The sequence below is a fragment of the Lathamus discolor genome, chromosome 4, assembly GCF_037157495.1.
Source record: "Lathamus discolor isolate bLatDis1 chromosome 4, bLatDis1.hap1, whole genome shotgun sequence".
Taxonomy (NCBI): domain Eukaryota; kingdom Metazoa; phylum Chordata; class Aves; order Psittaciformes; family Psittacidae; genus Lathamus; species Lathamus discolor.
Window position 1 is genome coordinate 47286540 of NC_088887.1, and position 19025 is coordinate 47305564.

Sequence of the window (19025 nt, forward strand, 5' to 3'; positions counted from 1 at the left end):
TTCTTTGAGACAGGAAAGGAAGCATATATGTGTCTTGTTTTCCCTCTTCTGCAGTGTAAGAGGAGCTCCAGTCAAACTGGACTTGGATAGCATGTCTGTGTTTTAAAATAATGTTGTCTGACATAACAGATGGACTCCCATAAACCACCCCACCCCCCCAGCAAAGTGCTTTTCTTATGTGGATAAGATAACTGTATTTCATGAGTCACTGGAAAACGTCTCTGCTTCCTTCTGCAAGGTGTTGAAAAAGCTTTGTAGAGAAGTAGTGCTAAGCAGGAAAGCCTTATTCTGTCATGTGTTCTTCCAATCAGAACTACGCTGTTAATCTAGTGTCTGAGCATTGAATTTACTTGTGAAGTCTAGACTCAGCCTTGTCAAACACTTAGAGATGAGTGCCTTGCTCAAGATCATGGAATATCTCTGATTTCTGTATTTATTTTTTTTTTTAATCCTGTGCTGTTACTTGTTGGTGGCAAGGAAGAGGAAAGAGCCTCTTGAAGTTGGATGAAGAAAGATGCCTTACAATGCTCTGGGCTAGCATCCAGGAAGTCCTGGAGTTACCAGGGGGATGTGTGATAAGAAAAGCTGAAAAGGATCGAAATACAGAGATGTACAAACAGGTGAAAAAATAGTCTAAAGTAGGTGGAGGACAGGAGGAGAAAGGGTCTAATTGAATGATCACAACATATAGGAGGTACAAGGTATAAAGCAGGGTATGAAATACCCTGACACTTTAATATGTTTGAAAGAGTATGCAAATGAAAATTAAAAAGAGGCCTCATTTTTGACAAAGAGGGAGTGTGGGATGAAGGCTGAAATGGTCATAGAGTCATAGAATGGTCTGGGTTGGAAGGGACCCTAAGTGGTCCCTTGTGTTGGAAGTGCCAACCACCCTGCAGTGGGCAGGGACACCTTCCGTTAGACCAGGTTGCTCCAAGCCCCATCCAACCTGGACTTGAACATTTCCAGGGATGGGGCAGCCACAGCTTCTCTGGGCAGCCTGTGCCAGTGCCTCATCACCCTTACAGTGAATTGTTTTTTTGTAATATCTAATCTAAATCTCCTCTCTTTGTGTCAAAAGTCTCAGACACATGTGTGCCAAGGGAACCTAAGGATGAGATGAGAGGATACGAGGTGCTCAGTCTGCTTAAACAGTGTTTAGACTATGGTGATACTGTATTGTAACCTAAATAAACCAGGATCTTAAATTTTACTTATGTAGAAGTGACATTTAACACATAGTTTAAATTTTCAATTTAAATTTTGTGAAACTGTGGCTTAAACTAAACTGAAGCATTATGTACAGTAGAAGATGACAGGGCATCATTAGCGAACCAGGCATTCCCCTATTCCTGGGAGCAGATGGGATGTCTTTAGGGGTGCTGAGGTAGATGACCAATGTCACTGTGAGACTTCTCTCTCAGTTTGGAGAGGTCATAGTGATTGGGGGAATTTCATGATGACTGGAGGAGGATGAACAGTATGCTCAGCATCAAGAAGCACAAGAAGGGATCACCTGGGGAATTACAGGCTGGCCCACCTGACTTAAGTCTTCAGGAAGCCTATGGAGAACAATCCTCCTGGAAGTCATTTACAAGCCAATTAAAGACAAAAATGAGGTTAGGAACAGCTGGTATGGATTTGCCAAGTGTGAGCCATGTGTAACTGACTGCCTTCTGTGGTAAGTGATGGTGTAAACAAGCAGAGGGCAGTGGGTGTTGTCTGTCTTGACTTTAGCAAGGCTTTCTGTAGGGTGCCTGTATTGTCCTTTCAGCCAGACTGGTATGGTGTGGTTTGGATAGGTGGATGGAAAATTGACTAACTCTCAGACAGTACAAGGTCCACCTACCTGCTGGTAGCTAGTGGCGTTTCTCAGAGGTCAGTACTATGGCTAATGCTATTTATGCCTTACCGAGAGACAGGGACAATTGGACAACATGCTGTCAGCTAGTTTGTCAGCATCATCTAACTGGGGAACTATCTAGTGGGCTGGAAGGCAGGGCTGCTCTTCAGATGGACATCCACATCCTAGAGAATTGTTCTGACAGGAACCCAGTAAGAGTCAAGGGCAGATGGAGGGTTCCTCATGCCCCTGGGCAGACTCGAGCCCTGCAGCAGCACGGGCAGGAAGCTGGCTGTCTGGAAAGCATTTCTGTAGGGAAAGCCCTGGGATCCTGGCAGGCAGCAAGCTGAGTGTGAGCCAGCAGTGTACTCTTGTGGTGAAAGATGTTAACTGCAAATCGAGTCCTAACAGCAGAACTGTAGGCAGCGGGCTGAGAGAAGAGATTTGCTGCTTTTTGGTATTGGTGAAACTATATCTGCAGTGCTGTGTTATATAGCTGTATCTCAGCTGACTCTGAGCTCCCCAGTACAAGGAAGACTGTTCTATACTGGAGCAAACTGGCTGGCAGTCCAGCAAAAAAAGAGAAGGAATTGGAATGCAAGATGTAAGCAGAAAACTGGTATTGAAACCAGACAAATGGTTTCTTCAGCCAGATGGAAGATGGTCTTGCTGTCTTCAGTTACCTGACAGGTGGGTGTAGGGGGTACAGAGCCAGGCTTTGCCCAGAAAAGTTGAGGCTGCTCAGTCACTGGAAGTGTTCGAGGCCAGGCTAGATGGGGCTTTAAGCCACCTTGTCTACTGGAAGGTTGGAACTCATGGCAGGGGGGTTGGAACTAGGTTATCTTTAAGGTCTCTTACAGCCCAAACCATTCTGTGATTCCCTCACTGGCGCAGTGGAAGGATGAGAAGTAACGAACAGTGGCTGGAGCATGAGAAATTCCTACTTGATGCAAATTAAAAAAAAAACACATTGAAGGTGATGGAACCCTGGAGGAACTGAGCTAGAGACCTCCTGGGGTCCCTTTTAGCTTGAGTTACTTTGTGATTGACAGGTTTGACAGGAAGTGATAGGGTATTGATACAGAACTGCAGAGAGTATCAAGGGTCATTGACCCTTGGGTTGTTGCCAGGAATGCTGGCAGCTATGGCATAAACTTATTTCCCCCCTTTTCAAATTAGGCTGTTTGCCCATGCTGATTGTCTTGGATCACTGTTCTAGAGTCTCAGTCCTGTGTTGATAAAAACTGGGGTTGGTTTGTTTGTTTTGTTTACAAAAGGTCCTATTTTCATTCTGGTGTAACATATTTCCTGTTTCCAGTATATGCTGGCATGTTCTTCAGCATGAAAATTCCTTTCTCCCTAGTTTTCACTTTGCTGGTGGGTTATAAAGTTGTGCTTGTTGCATAATGATTTTTTCTTAAGCTTTTTAATTCAGCCTGCAGATTTGAGTGGGAAGAGCAAGAGAAATGCATGTTAAGTCGTTTAGTGAGAGCTAATTTTCTTAAGGTTTTCTATTTCTCAGAAGTTTCAAGGGCTTTAGAATTAGAAATATATATAAAACAACTACTTCTTTACCTGTGGACACTGAGAATACAGAGAAGCTTCTTGTGCAGAGATTTTTTTTTTTCAATGTGATTATCTTCCTAGACATGCATCTTACATGTTGCAAGCATACATTCATCTCCTGTTTCTATGAGTGCAGTAATTAAATGATAATTAGCACCATCTCTGAGAGCTTGGTTTTAATTTAATACTGCATATCTTCACAGGTGGAGAGGTTCTAATTTAAATTTCAGGTCATTTGAGCTTGATGAAAGAGGTTTTGATAGCCAGAAGTTAAAGCAAAAAGCCAGGCAATGTTGTTTTCCTCTTGGCTTTATCTGCAGCTGGGTGCTTATGTTACCTTATGTGTCTTTCTAGTGAATATTCCCTTGGAAAAAAAAAATCTGTTTATTTCTTGCTCTAATTTTGGGTCATCCCACCAAATTTACAGTCCTGTTAAAAAAAATTGAGATCATTTTGGAAGTGATGGTATATAGAGGTAATTATTTTGGAGGTTAATCCTGGTGAAAGGTGCCGTGTCTAAAATATCTACATTTATATGGTCCTTAACATGTTGAGGCTCTGATTCATAATTACAGATTTTACATCATTTTTACATCATTTTACATCAGAGATAGCTGGGACATAGCTAACATTTTCTTTTTGGTACATTTAATTTTACTGAATTTGGTACTTTAAAGTTTACTAAGGTAAACTCTGATTAAAATAACATATTTATTTATTTTTAAATCAGCAGTCAAACGTAAGCAGCAACTTTATTATTAAACTCAAAAAAATATAAGATGAAGCTTCTATAGCAGCTCATCATAGTTAATTTTTGCAGTGTCCTTGGCCTGTCAGTGAAAAGAGCACTGGAGGCTACTTTCTGGAGAAAGCTCTGAAGTGCCATTTCCTGAGCATGCCTTCCTGAAATATGAATACCTATCATATGCTTAAGTTAATGTACCCTGCCTTTTGTCAGTAATACAAAAATGATGTAATGGTATAAATTTGTGAAGAAAATTTTCATTCCAAAATAAGCAGACTTTTAGGATGTTGCATGGAAACGTCTTTGTTCCTGGCCTATGTACAGTCCAGACCACCAAATTAACAGCTTTTGAGATTTTACTGACTTGTTACATAGCTAACAACCACATGGCCTCTGCAGTGCCAAGGGCAAATCACTTGTACACTTTTGAGTCTGTTATGCCAAAAAGAATCTTGGCAGGCCAAGGGGGTAGTTCTGTTCTACTTGAGGCGCTGTATACTTCCAACTAAATGATGTGCTAATGCAGTCAGACTCTGTCCGAGCCACTGTGCGTCCTTCAGAGAAGCCATGAGAGAGTGCTGGAAAATGCTGCCATATTCAGATTATTTCTTTGCTTCTTCTCTCTCCCTAATGTTGCAGAGATGTGTTTAACTGTGCCCGGTGGTGTTTTGGGGAAGATTAGTATAAACCCAGTGTCATCTCTCCATTGTCACCAAGGATTTTTGCTATAGGCTGTGTGAATGGCCGTTGCTGAGCCACTGGGTGGCATAACTGCATCATTTTGGGGTTCATAGGTGATTTACTCTTCAGGAACATCAGAAAGATGCTAGCTGCCCAATCAAGAAAAATAAGCAAAATTGCTCACTTAGATAATTGAGGAACAAAAGCATTAGCTTTTGCCATTATAGGTTTTCTCTTGTGCTTTATATTAATTTAAGTAATGCTTGCTTTCATGCAAAACTGATAACACTGATTAAATCAAATGCAGAATACACTCACCCATGCATGTAAACTACCAATGTCAGCACTGGAAAGCATACCATGATGCTGTTGCTGAACATTGCCGTAATAATGTTTACCCTGCAAAGAGAAATCTTTATCAGACTTCAGATGAAAAGAAACAAGATGCAGTTGGAAGGCTGTGCTAATTCTTTTGCTTTCTAGTGGACTGGAGGTAGTATTCTCAACATATATTTCAACAGAATCTATGTGTTTGTGGTTTTCAGTACGCATCATCTCAGCTCTCCTATGAGGTTATCATATAAGTGCTGCTGATGGGAGAACTAAGATACAGAAGCACTAACATGATTTGTACAAGAATGCTTGGGAGGTCCTTATGCAGAAAATTGAATCTAGAAAGCTTGACTTGTATCTTTGTATGCAGGGGAAGATTTATATTGATTTTGCCTATTGTGTAATCACCCCTGCGAATTAACAGTACTCTTAAAGCTCTTTCAAGGGTTGTTTGTTTTTTCAAAGCTGGAGTTTCCGTTTGAGAGTAATGCTGTTCTTGAAAAAAAAGTAAATTCTACAAGATAGTTGATTTTTTCTGACCCTTTCTTCTCTCACCCCTTCTTTTTATTTTAAGTTCCCTTTAAAAAGTGTCTGTATGGTGTTTTTTTTTTTATCTTGTGTCTTCCAGAGCAGTTTAATTGGGATGATTATCTGAAAGAGACTGAAACAGTAGCTGCCCCTCTGCATTGTTTCAGACAGGTATGCCAGATACTATTTTGCAAGTGTGTATGTATTTATGCATGTTACAGGGTGATGATTCTAGAGCAACTTCTATGTTTAGATTGCTTGCAAACTTCTCATTTGATTCCTTTTGATCTCTAGTTATCAGTAGCTTACAGTTTTGGCAGATCTGAGCTACTGAAGTTTTTCGTTCTTGCTTTCTGCCTCAAGCCAAACTTTGAGGGTTTTGTTAAAATTGTGGCTTTGGACTCTTTTCCTTTTAAAATTGACTAGTTAATGAAAACAGTCTTATCAGAGTTCAAAAATATTTTCTAATTTTTTTTCAGTAATCTTAGAGGTACCATGGTTTTAGTGAGAATTAAAATATGGCTGATAGTCAGAGGAGCCTTTCTCCTGCCCTGTTTTTTAAAGAGTCCTTTCAAAAATGGCTAGCTACAAGATGTGTGTCTGTGTGTGCAGTTGTTCACCACTTCTTTTCTGTATCTGTCAAACAGGTTCTGAGCAGAGTGCATTTGCTAAGGAGTAACAGATATTGAAGTTAAAAAAAAAAATCAAGGGGAATATATGGGAATACAAAGGAAACACTGGATTTATAGTGAAAGGTGTTTAATGTGTTGTTTTATGTTTTGCACTGTGCCCTACAAGTTTGATTCCCCACTGCCAGATGGTTTAGTATGTATCTGCCAGTGGAGTTTAAATCTGCCATCTTGTGTGAACTAATGACTCCAGCCCTCTGGAGACTGAGTCGACTTCTGCAGGTATCTTTCTGTCAGTAGAGGAAGCTGGAGTTGGTATTTTCCCAAGTTGAGGAGTATCTTAGCTGTGTAAAGTTAAATAGGATGAGTTTTGGTCTGTATTCTTTCACTGTGTTTGGAAGATAGATGCTGAAGGAATTGGATAGTTTAGGTTGATAGAATTGTTAATAGGTGTGACAAGTGGAGCATGTCTAGTTCAGTGGACTGGGCATGTTCAGAAAGGTATCTTGTAGGGTTTGTTGGTAGTCTGATGGTACTGTAGGTGATACTGGCCTCTAGTGGGGATCAGACAAAATGCAACAAGAATGTAATTGAGATGAAGAGGAACCATCATTTGGTGAATCTGAAGTAGTTGCGGATGTGGAGAACAGGGAGAGAGAAGTGCAGGTGGTAGCATTTCCTTGTACTAGATCTTGAATCTCATCTTGCTTTTTGCAGATGAGAGTAAAGGACAAAGAGCCCCTCACATGCTGCTTTCAGTGAGAGATAGCTAAGAATAGCAGTGTCCATAGCTGTGAGTGGAGCATCAGAGGTTAATTCTACAGTATGTGTTTTTCACAGTGGATACCAGCTCAAGGCAAAGACTTCAAACATGGCTTGGGTAGAGGCAGAGGGCAATAGCGTATTACTGGATCATTCTGATGTTATTGCCATACTCAGATGGTGGACTGTCATGGCCAGAGTGTACACTCCTGAGAGATGTAGCTACTGCAGAAGGCTGCTCAGAAGCCTTTCCTTTCTTACATCTTCCTGTTCCCTGCTAATCGTCAGGAGGTCCAAACTGAACAACAAAGTAACACCTTAAATAAAGATGCTTAAGTGATGTGCATTGGCCGAGATAGATAAATCCTGGTGACCTGTATTGCTTAAGGAGTGTGTGTGTTGGAAAGAAGAGCTTTAATTTCTGTGCATAACAAATTTTGAAACAATTTACATGTGCAGACTTTCAGTTTTTCTAAGAATTGACCTTTTAAGAAGAAAGTGAGGTGCAGTGTTAATTACTGCAGAGCTAGCTCCTCTCACTACTGAATGTTCGCAGATTTTAGAAACCACAGTGCTTGAGCTTTGTGTAGGACTAATATGACTTTATTGGGTTACACATGAATTGTACGTGTCCTTATCACCCTGTGTAATGCAAGGAAATACACTGCTGTGGCTAACCAGAAAACAAGTAGCAGAGAAAAGCTTAATTTGAGAATTATATCTTGAATTTGTGACCTGTGGGAATTCTACAAAGTTTAAATTTTGTAGTAATTAAAAATGACCCAGGGAGCAGTAAATTAAAGCCTGTATCATAAATTAAGATACAGGCACAGACTGCTAATGGAAATTGATTAAAGTATTTATCTTCATTTAGAAGGTATTTTATCTTTTGCTCTAAGTTGTTTTTAATTACTACTTAAAATTTCGAAGCGTTCCACATCCCTTTCTCATGCCCTGAAACTTTTTTCCAAGCAGTTGAAAATTTTAAATAAAAATAGCTCAGTCCCATGTGGTTTAAACAGAGCTTAGAAAGAGGCTGTTACTGAATAGGTTTTGTTATTTTGCTGTAAGGACAGAGTGCAATGGAGGAGTTACCTTTTTAATAGAATGCCTTGAGTTGTTGGCATTTAAGCAATTCACCTTTTCTACTAACAAACAATCACCTCAATTTCTCCATTTCATTTGCTTTTTGTGATTGTAGAACATAACAGCTGGACAAGCAATATCCTGAAATTGAATTGCCCTTTAAATTTAATATGCTAAGGCTCCCCTTTCAGACAGCCTGTTGTCTAAATGCAGCATTAGCAGATGCTGCACTCAGTGATCACTGAATATTGAGTGCCTGTTTTTTGGGCTTGGGCTGCTCCAGGGCTCCTGCTGTTTATCTAGGATGTGTTGTAAATAGTGCACCTGCACACCATAGCAAGCAGAGCAAGATGTATTTATTAATAAATTGTATTAATAAAAAATTAAGTGTGGTGGAGGGAAAATAGCACTAACACTTGTTGAAGTAGGAGATTTCTTCAGCCTTTTCCTATGTACCCAGGTAGAGAAGTGTAGTTTTTCTGTTACTGTGGGGTCCTCACCTGGACTGGTCAGGCAGACCTGAATCTTGTGAGTGTTGAATGCCCATGGTTTTGGTTTTTCTACCTGCCTCCCATATTAGGATTCAGATTGTGTTCCCATGTGTTTACATCGGATAGCTTCTGGGTATAAATGTCATGGGGAAGGCTGTCTACAGTTGTCAGTGTCTGTGTTAAAGACCAGATTTGTACTGGAAGAGTTGCAGTAAAGGACTTCCAGGATGATAGAAGAATAGTCATCCTCTCATAAGAGAAACTTCAGTGTTTGGCTCATTTAACTTGTTGAAAGAGTACTGGAAAAGGGCCTTATGTAAATACACTGTAGGCTGTTATTTGCAAAGGTGCAAGAAGAATTCAAGTTAAATTACAGTGTTAGCAAAAATTGTCATTCATAAATGTCATGGTTTAAACCCAACTGCAAAGCTTGTTCACTCATTCCCCTCCCTCTTGCCCTTCCCCTGCTCCTGGAGGGGTGGGAAGGAGAATCGAAAGAACGCAGCTCCCACAGGTTGAGATAAGAACAGTCCAGTAACTAAGGTATAACACAAATCACTACTGCTACCACCAACAGTAATAAGACAAATAACAAGGGAAGAGAATACAACACCTCACCACCGGCTGACCCAAAACTCGCCCCACCCAGTCCGACCGAGCGCCGACCGATACCTTGTCGAACCCTGCAGTGCCTAGCCCTTCCGGGTAACTCCCCGTTACATCCTGGGCATGACGTGCTGTGGTATGGAATACCTCTTTGGTCAGTTTGGGTCAGGTGTCCTGTCTCTGCTTTCTCCTGGCTTTTCCTTCTCCCTGGCAGATCATGAGGCTCAGAAGGTCCTTGGTCAGGCTAAAACATCGGTGTTATCAGCGCTATTCCCAGGCCGAAAGTCAAAACACAGTGCTGCACCAGCTACTAAGAAGGAGAAAAATAACTGCTACTGCTGAACCCAGGGCAATAAATTTAAGCTGGAAATGAGGAGTCATCTAAAGAGAATAGTGAGAAGCATTCAGTCCCAGTTAGCATCAATATGAGGTTTTGAATACCATTAGATGATGTTGCTGCCTGCAGTATTACAGTATCAGACTGTGATCCAGCCAATCCAGCCAGAAATACGTTGACACGAGTAAAATATACTCTCCTTATCTTTTGTTTAGCTTGTGACAAAAAGTTCTGCTCAAAGATCGAGTCTCATTTGTCATGTTTCTCTTCCCTGTGATAATTAAATTGGCATTGCATTGTATGTGTGTGGATATATTCATTTCGCTATGAATAAGCATCAGGAGCAATTTCTGCCTTAGAACTTTATAAAGTTTTATGTGACTTTAGGACGGTCTGTTTTATCTGTTAATGCAGTTAACACTAACTCCCTTTTCTGTTGTCTTTATATTGGTATATTTTTTTGATACTCAGGAAACGCTTTCTTGCCTTGAACTTTCCTAGTGCTTAGTGTGTAGGGTCTAAATTTAGTTTAAGTTTCCCAGATATTACTATAATAACTATTGCTTTTGAATTGAAAGCTTGTGAGTTTTTTTTTTTTTGTTTGTTTTTTTTTTGGGGTTTTTTTGTAGGTTAGTTTGTGGGATGCTTTGTTTTGGTTGAGTGATTTGGGATATTTTTTAGTTGAATGTCATGTTTTCCAATGTCCTTGTTTTCCATTCCTTTCAAGTATTAATCACTGGATCTTTATGTTCATATCTTCATCAGGATTCCGTTGTTTACCCTTCTTGGTGTGCTTATCTTCCTAGAAATCAGTCATGTTTCTGTCATGTTCAGTAGGAACATCAAGGATCTAAAACAGTTGCTGTTGATAGGTTATCCAGGTGCCTTTTTGACTTGCTGATGAACACTCAAAGTTCAAAGGCCTTTTTTATATTTACCATTTACATGATATGCTTGGGCGCATGAAAGCTGCATATTGAACTGGCTGGTAGATTTAGCAATACTAACAACAATAAGAAAAAGCCTTTTACCTTTTTATTGTAGTCTAGAATTCCACCGACGAACGATTTCAAAGTTGGGATGAAACTGGAAGCTCGTGATCCTCGCAATGTTACTTCAGTTTGTATAGCTACAGTAATTGGAATCACTGGTGCCAGGCTGAGGTTGCGGCTGGATGGAAGTGACAACAAAAATGATTTTTGGAGGCTTGTGGATTCCTCAGACATACAGCCCATCGGAACCTGTGAAAAGAAAGGGGGCATGCTCCAGCCTCCACTTGGTAAGAAACACAGCTTCTCAACTAAAGCATGGGAATATTGCTTTCGTGAAGTCGATTTGACCTTTTGCCTTGGCAAATTCAATGGTACTAACATTTCACCAAACTATTATTTAATTGGAAAAGAGGTAAGCAAGCTAATTCAGGCATGGTGAATTGTGGCTTTTTGTTCTTTTTGGAGCCTTTTGATGTAAGAATGACCAGAATAAAAAATTAGCTTGAGTTCTGTTGTTTTGGATTTTTTAAAATAATCCCTTAGTAATAAATGGGACTATTTGACACTTAATGATGAGATACACTGCCATGTGCCCATTCTAGTGTGTATGGCTACAGCGTTTTCTTGCTTGATGCTGTGCGTACTTCTTTTATTCAGACCTTCGTAAAAAGCGGGGAAAGCTGACTTGCCTTTCTCCTGCCCAGTAAATCAGAGCAGTCCACTAGAAGGCGCTGGCTGTTAACCGACCTGTGAAGCGCCCAGCAGGGCTGCAGGAGGTGCAGCAGGTCCGGGCAGCCTGAATGTTTTCACGGGCGCTGAGCAAATTGGTTTGTGGTCTGAGAAAGGCAGCATAGGGTGGGTTAACAGCGGTATTGCAGCATTCTGTTCTGCGGCAAGAAAAAGAGCACTCCAGAGCTCCACCAGCCTGCGAGCTTATATTGTATGTGATTCTCCTCAAATCGACTCATGTTGTGGGACATCTGCAGTTTGGCATGGCTGATTTGTGATCACAACGAATGCTTGGGAACAAGAGGTAGCTTTCATGTGCTTAGAAATAGAATGCAGAACTTTTTTTTGCCTTCCACAAGCAATATTGGTGACAATATTATGTGTCTCCCCAGACTGAGAAGTAGTGCTTGGGCTTAGTCTTGTGAGGAAGTTTATTAAATAGGGAACTGTACAAAGGAATTCCTTACTATGTCGTGCATAGTCAGAGGTAACTTTGACTAACTGCTAGGGGTGGTAAAGTGGGATATCACCTTTCTTTGCTGTGATCAACCTGTGTACTTAGATCTTCTTTCTTGTGCTGTATTTGTTATAGCTTGAACTTGTAGGTGTGGAAATCTGTAAAGAAAGACATTTTTCCATTTGTCTGAAAGTAGTTCAGCTTTTAAAAAGAAGGAAAAATAATGACCAAAATTTATCTTAACACACCCCCAAAGCCGCCACAACATCAACATCTCCTCCCCTGTTGACCTGTTACTTTCTGTAATTTTTAGAAGATGCAAGTAATAACATTCTTAATATAAGAAATTAAATGTTACTGCAATTTTCCCATCTTATAGTGATGAACCTGCATCTGGTTTGGTGTCATTAGTATGTATTACAGATTTCTCATCAGAAATTTAGTAAGGTAGGTATGCTTTCTCTTAGTAGCCTCTCAAAATCTTGTCATCCCAATTTGTTAACAAGAAGTGAAAAGTATTGTTTCACTACAGTGTGAAACTTGATTTGCATATAGAAAGGCAAACAAACATAGGAGCAGTTGACATAACCATTATGACACTTGACATAAATTATAATGGTAGGGTTTTGTTTTGTCGTGCTGCTTTAGAAACGCAAGAAAAGCAATGCCACCAGAGTGCCTTTTAGAAAAATATCATTTGGGGTGGACAGGTAGATAGATAAGGTTTGAACCCGGAAGGGCTTTTTTTCCTTCTTTGGGGTATAGAGCTTTTGAATGAAAGCACTAGAAGCTCTTGACCCCTGGGTATGTCACTTTTGAGAAGTAACTCAGTTTAACCTCTCTGAAGTTCTTGGTATAACCTTGTAGAGTGGAAACAGTGATGATATGAAACAGGATTGTAATAGAGAAAAGTATACCTGTTCTTCAGCTGCACATATGTACCATGCTAAATATATGGCTTCTATTGAGGAGCATAGTGCTTTTTCAAATGTGTTTCTAAACCAGTCTGATGAATAAAGCAACTCTGGTTATGTACAATAGAAGCAACTGAGAAAGAAGAGAAACTTTCCATGATCATCAGTAGAAGCAGATTCTCCTTGGGTACTGTTCGTTTCTCCTATTTGGTCAGGCTGCTGGTGGTGCAGCACCAACCAACCAGCTGTTCCCTCTACCTAGGCATGTAAGTTTACCTGCCCTTCGAACAATTGCTGGTTATTCAGAAAAGAATGCGAGTGCCATTATTTTCTCCCTCCTGCCCTAGATATTTCTAGAGATAGGCTGAATTCCAGCAATCAAATGTTCTGGCATACCTAGATACATTTTTGAAAAAGCCTCTTTGGCAGTTCTACAGCATCCTGTTCCCGGGCAAAGCTGGGAGCTAATTGGGTGTATAATTACCTCCTGTTAGACATTTAAGCAACTGATTAATTTTTTTTTTTCCTGAGTGCTAGGGAACCTTCCGGATACTAATGTTCTGCTTCTGTTCATCGTAACTAGCTGAAATAGTCCCTCCTACCTGATTTTTACATAGGTTTAATTATGCATGTTACATAAGGGTTTTGAGAAAGCAATTAATATAGCAAAGCATTCCTGTTCCAGCCTCTGTTTCTCATAGGTGATTTATTTATTTATTTATTTATTTTTATTGTAGAGAGCTTAATGTTCTCAACAAATTACATTGAGGATAACGTTTTCTCTAGTTTTACCAGGATGAATGAAAGGCCAAATGAAATTAACTGAAACTATTGTCTAGCTGTCATTCCTATATGTATCTTTTCTGGGCTAGCTGGTTAGGAATATTGTGTTTCAGTAACCACACATGTTTAGGTTGTATAAAGACTCTGGTATCAAACCAGGACTGATAATCAGCTCAGCAGTCCTCAAATTACAACACCATTTATCAAATAGGAGCTTTGTATTCATGTAGGTGTTGTATAGGTAGTTCCAACTTGAAAACTGTTTATTCAACTCAAGATAGCATAAGCTACTAGTTAAAGAGCCATTATAGTATATAATCCAATTTTAGATGACTTAATGATTTAACTGATCGAGAATAGCAGATATGTTCCACCTTTCTAGTTCATTCTTTTAAGAGAATTTTCAAGGCTCAGTTGCGAGGGAGCTCATCAGTTCCTGGCAGATTCTTTTACTGTTTGCTTTGTGGAAAATTTTCCAATTTGCTCTATTATGTCTATTTTCTGTAGAACCATGCCAGACATATAACTGCTAAGACATAGAAGAAAACGTCCACTATCTCTGTTATCTTACTTATTACTTTGAAACTTCCATTTGGAAAGCACAGAAAGCAAAAGGATTTTTGTCTGTTTCATTTTTTAACTGGAAAGTAGTTGCTTCTGAGGGAAAATTATCTGTCATGAGAATGTTTTCAGCCAAACCTTTGTTCTGCTTGAATAAGGTAGTTCATCTAAACAAATGTGAGTTTTTTTGCACTTTTTACTTCCTTGTTAATGAAGAATATTGAAGTAGAAACCTCTTCCAGTTTGTTTTCCAATATTATATATGCATTTGTAAAAATAATTGTATATTTGTTCTTTCCTCTTACGATTTCTTTGGGGTTTAGAGCTATTTATTTATCTTAATGGGGCAGGGAGAAGAAACCGATTGTTCTCTTTTTTGTTTGTGCCTGGTGAAAGAATTACAAGAGTCTTGAACATAAAAAGGTATCTCAATAAATGAGAGGAGCTGGAGCAGGAACCAGATGATCTTAAGGTCCTTTCCAACCCCAACTATTATATGGTTCTGTGATTCTGTCGCTTTAGAATGCGAGCAAAAAGCAGAACTGAAAAGTTAGCTAGGCACAAGTGCTGGGGAAGTTCCAGTGGACCCAGGACTGTGGGTGACAACGTTATGATCTCCTGTACTAGAACCCGCATGTCAATAAGTCCTAGATGTTTCTCTGTAGTATCAAAAATTATGATGAGTGATTCTGCAGGCAAGTCAGTTGGAATGGAAATGCATTGCATGGGTTTCTGCACCTACAGTGACTCTGTTTGTTTCTTCTTGTCTACTTTTATTTTGACCAAATCTAAAACAGAGGCAATGAGGCATTAGTAAACAGGCTTTATATCCTTCTATTTCATTTTGCAAACTGAAAGTAGGGCAATTTTTTCTTTGTTACTCAGGGTTCCAGATGAATGCATCTTCTTGGCCAATGTTTCTCTTAAGAACTCTCAATGGAGCTGAAATGGCACCGGCAACATTCTTTAAGAAGGTAAGAAGAAAGGGGCTGCTAGTAAACAACTTCTTATCAATTGGCCCATGAATACATTTTTTTAAAAGAGGATGCCAAGATATTTTCCTGTTGTCTGCAGCATGGCAAGGGAAGACTATTTAAAATTACTTTGAACTGGATTGGCAAGCTACAGGAAGTGATCTGCTTCCAGTCAATTGGGATGGGCATGTCTGTTCTTGAGTTGAGATTTTTGAAGTATGGTGTATTATTTAGAAAAATTGTGTTAGCTCATTTTTTGTGTCAGTACAGTACATATCATGTTTCTTAACAGCACCATATTAATGTGATTGTTCACAGGAGAATTAAAAAATACAACAATGGGGAATAAGTCGTTGGAATACAGTGGTGCTTGGAAAAGTTTTGTTAAGCATTTTCATCAGTTAAACTGTAGTGAGAAAGTAGTTGAAAATAGCAGAAACAGTTGTTGATTTTTTTAAACAGTCCTTGGGCCCCTCTGTTCAAGAAGGACAGGGAATTGCTTGAAGGAGTCCAGCGCAGAGCCACAAAGATGATTAAGGGAGTGGAACATCTCCCTTATGAGGAGAGGCTGAGGGAGCTGGGTCTCTTTAGCTTGGAGAAGAGGAGACTGAGGGGTGACCTCATCAATGTTTACAAATATGTGAAGGGTAGGTGTCAGGATGATGGAGCTAGGCTTTTTTCAGTGATATCCAGTGATAGGACAAGGGGCAATGGGTGTAAACTGGAACATAGGAAGTTCCACGTTAACATCAGGAAGAACTTCTTTACTGTAAGAGTGACAGAGCACTGGAACAGGTTGCCCAGGGGGGTTGTGGAGTCTCCTACACTGGAGATATTCAAGGCCCGCCTGGACAAGTTCCTGTGTGATGTACTGTAGGTTACCCTGCTCTTGCAGGGGGGTTGGACTAGATGATCTTTTGAGGTCCCTTCCAACCCTTGGGATTCTGTGATTCTGTGATTCTGTAAGTTAAAAAAAAATATATAAAACCAACAGTAATATTTAAATGACTTGTTGGTTTTATCTTTTGTCGAGGTGGTAAAACCTTGCTGTCACATTGAGTGACTTCATTTTTGATACTGAGAGAGACATTGACAAGTATGTCAGCAAATCCAACAGTTGGGTTCAGACCTGCAATCACATCGTTTGCCTGTTAACCTTTATATAATTACTTAATTTTTTTTTTTTTAATAAAATATTGTATAGATTTCCTGAGTTATGAGGAGCCATGTTTCTTTGTGCTAACCTACCAGCACATCTGAGGTGGCTTTTGGATAATGAGGTTCCTGAGGCTGAGGTGGTAATTGATGTTCCATTGGGTCACAACTCCTGTTGTGGAGATACAATTAGTCTCATCACATTGACTTGGTTTTTGTTTTTCTTTTGTCCACTTGGAATTGGTATGAGGCCAACTGAGCTAACTGAGGCCTATAAATAATGTCCAGTGCTAATGAATTTTTCATGGATTGAGAGGTAAAGCTTTTACCAGACAGTTATCAGTCCCCAGAAATATTCATTCCCTGCAAACCTCTTCCTTTTTATTAGCATGTAATAATTTCATTTTAGTGTCTTGCTGCCCAGGCATAATGTATTGGGTGCAACCTACTGCTTATGTAAATATTTCTAGCAGGGTCTTCCTGTCATGGAGAATTTTGCTAATTATCCCAGCTGTGTCTGTGGGAACAGAATCTAGATTTTTATAATACAGAAGAGCAAAAGCACATTTGAAATACAAGTAAGTTTTCTTGAATGCCTGCTATAACTTTTTGGGAGTAGTGAGTGTAAGAAGTAAGGATGTTAAGGAAAAATAGATGGTTTTCTTTTTTATTATTATTTTTTAAGAGGCCATAGAAATGCAAATATTCTATCACTCTTACTTTTGTAGGAACCACCAAAACCTGTGCCAAACTGCTTTAAAGTTGGAATGAAACTTGAAGCTATAGATAGAAAGAACCCATACTTGATTTGCCCAGCAACCATAGGAGATGTTAAAGGAGATGAAGTTTTTGTTACATTTGATGGCTGGAGAGGAGCATTTGACTATTGGTGCAGATGTGATTCTCGAGATATTTTCCCAGTCGGATGGTGTAGCTTGACAGGAGATGCATTACAACCACCAGGGAACAATGGTAAGATGACTAATAATATTGCTTAATTATTTTTCCCCTCAACTACAGCAGAATTTTAAAAACCAGCTGGCTGTATGCAGATAAGACTGAAGATTTGATTTGTGAGTAGCTGCTGCTGCTGAAATGTTGTCAAATTTGTTTATGTAGTTTAAAGTTAGTAGGATAGCTTCTGGGAACCAGTTTTTGTTGGTTCATAGTAACTCTGAGAATGTGTTTTATTTAATACTGTTAGGAGGGCTTCTGATAATCTTCCATTTTCATGTGCTTATGAAGAATCTTGGACTTAAACTAGATTTGCTGTTTATGTTATAGTTAAATACTCTTGTTTAATGATACTATATATGGACTGCAGCAGGACTTAATATTAAGCTAACTGCTAAGAAAATTAAGTAGTATGTGCTTCTTTGATGATTGAGGTTTAATGTGCATATTCAGTTTCTTCCTTCGTAGTCACAAAATTCAGAATAGGCAGGTTCAAGACAATGCGTTACCATTCTCATGCCTTTAAGGATGTTTTTACATAGGGTTATAGAGTCCCTTTAGCTAATAGCCACTGTGCTTTATAATGTACAGCTCTCTGCCTTAGAAAGAAGGGAAATGGCATGAGGAAGTATATCACTGAATGTAATCCCTCTGCTACGCTGGAGACCTCTTGTCATGTGAGGCCTTTTTGTCAAACTGTTTGGGCTCTTCTATGCTCGCTCCATACAAATTTCACATGAAAGAGGTTTTTAAAGAGGGGAACCATATTTTAATGAATTACTTCAATATTATTGACCAGAATAATTTGTTCTTATGGTGATCATTTTTGCAGCTGTTCTTAAGTGAGTAAAAACAAGTAGACCGGTATCACAGAACACTCACTGAAAGTACCAAGGGAACAGAAGCAAGAGGGGAAGAAAGCAGTCGTGTTTCCCGCCCTCTCCATCCCAATTTTTTCTCTCACTCTTTTGCCAGCAGGTCAAGAACTGTATGGAAAAACTAACTGAAATCAGTTAAGGGTACCTCTGCATCCTTGCTCTCACCTGCCTGTCTGTAGTTACTGTCTGCAGTTACTGCAGATGGTCATAGTACCCACAATCTAATTTATTCCACTCTAGCAGATTTCAGCAAGGGATGAACTATGTGTGTAGCTCTACTGGTAGGTCCAGGATGATCTGCCAGTACAAACCTGCAGTGAGAAGGCAGGGGGAAGTCAGGTGTGGACAAACTACATTTGAGCAGAAGTCATCTAATAGGTACCCTGCTGACCTCAGTTGTAGTGTTTTTGTGCTCCCAGTCTGTAAAGTGTCTTTCTTACTTTCTTCAGAAGGTTGACCTTGTCCTGAGAAATCACGAATAAGATGTGTAATTATGGTAAATTAATTATGTTAATTGTGATGACATAAAATGGCTTTATCTTAAAGAGGTGGTATAAATAAGCGGTGTAAAATTTTTAGAAGATACTCTTGTTTAGATTGCTGAGTCCAATTGCATCTTCTGAATAGACGTATTAATAAAAGTATTATTAATTTGTTTAGTCTGCTTCACTTTCACTGCTGCAAAACTAGCAATATTTCAAGATAATACATACAGAATTTTTCTTGCTTGATAGAGATCTAAGAGTTCTTTAACAGGTAGTTGGTAAAGTTCATTATATATTTCAGTTGTTCAGGTAATGAAACAAACAGAATTGAATATGTTCAAATTTGTTGAAGGCTTGAAATAACCAGGTATTCTTAGGGATTCTATTGCTTTGTTATGAAAAACAATTAACACTTTAGGAATTAATAAAACCTGAAGCAAGGTCCTTACAGGCTTGCAGTCAAAACTATGAATTTTGGACACGTTATAGAAGCTGAGGGCAGGGAGGTGCAGGCTGTGGATTTCATTATTTTTAAT

The 19025-nt window shown here is 39.3% G+C and overlaps 1 protein-coding gene across 8 annotated transcripts in view; it reads left to right on the forward strand.

Moving 5' to 3' along the window:
- The window catches only part of SCML2 (Scm polycomb group protein like 2), a 74512-nt gene that overhangs the window by 19311 nt on the left and 36176 nt on the right, over window positions 1-19025 (forward strand). For 6 of the 8 annotated variants that reach the window (XM_065677367.1, XM_065677373.1, XM_065677368.1 and 3 more), the window contains 4 exons: window positions 5797-5867; window positions 10652-10886; window positions 14929-15017; window positions 16901-17144. In XM_065677367.1, the coding sequence (XP_065533439.1) occupies window positions 5797-5867; window positions 10652-10886; window positions 14929-15017; window positions 16901-17144 (639 nt within the window). The remainder of the gene's footprint in view (window positions 1-5796; window positions 5868-10651; window positions 10887-14928; window positions 15018-16900; window positions 17145-19025) is intronic. The other 2 variants (XM_065677369.1, XM_065677374.1) reach the window with 1 other exon arrangement.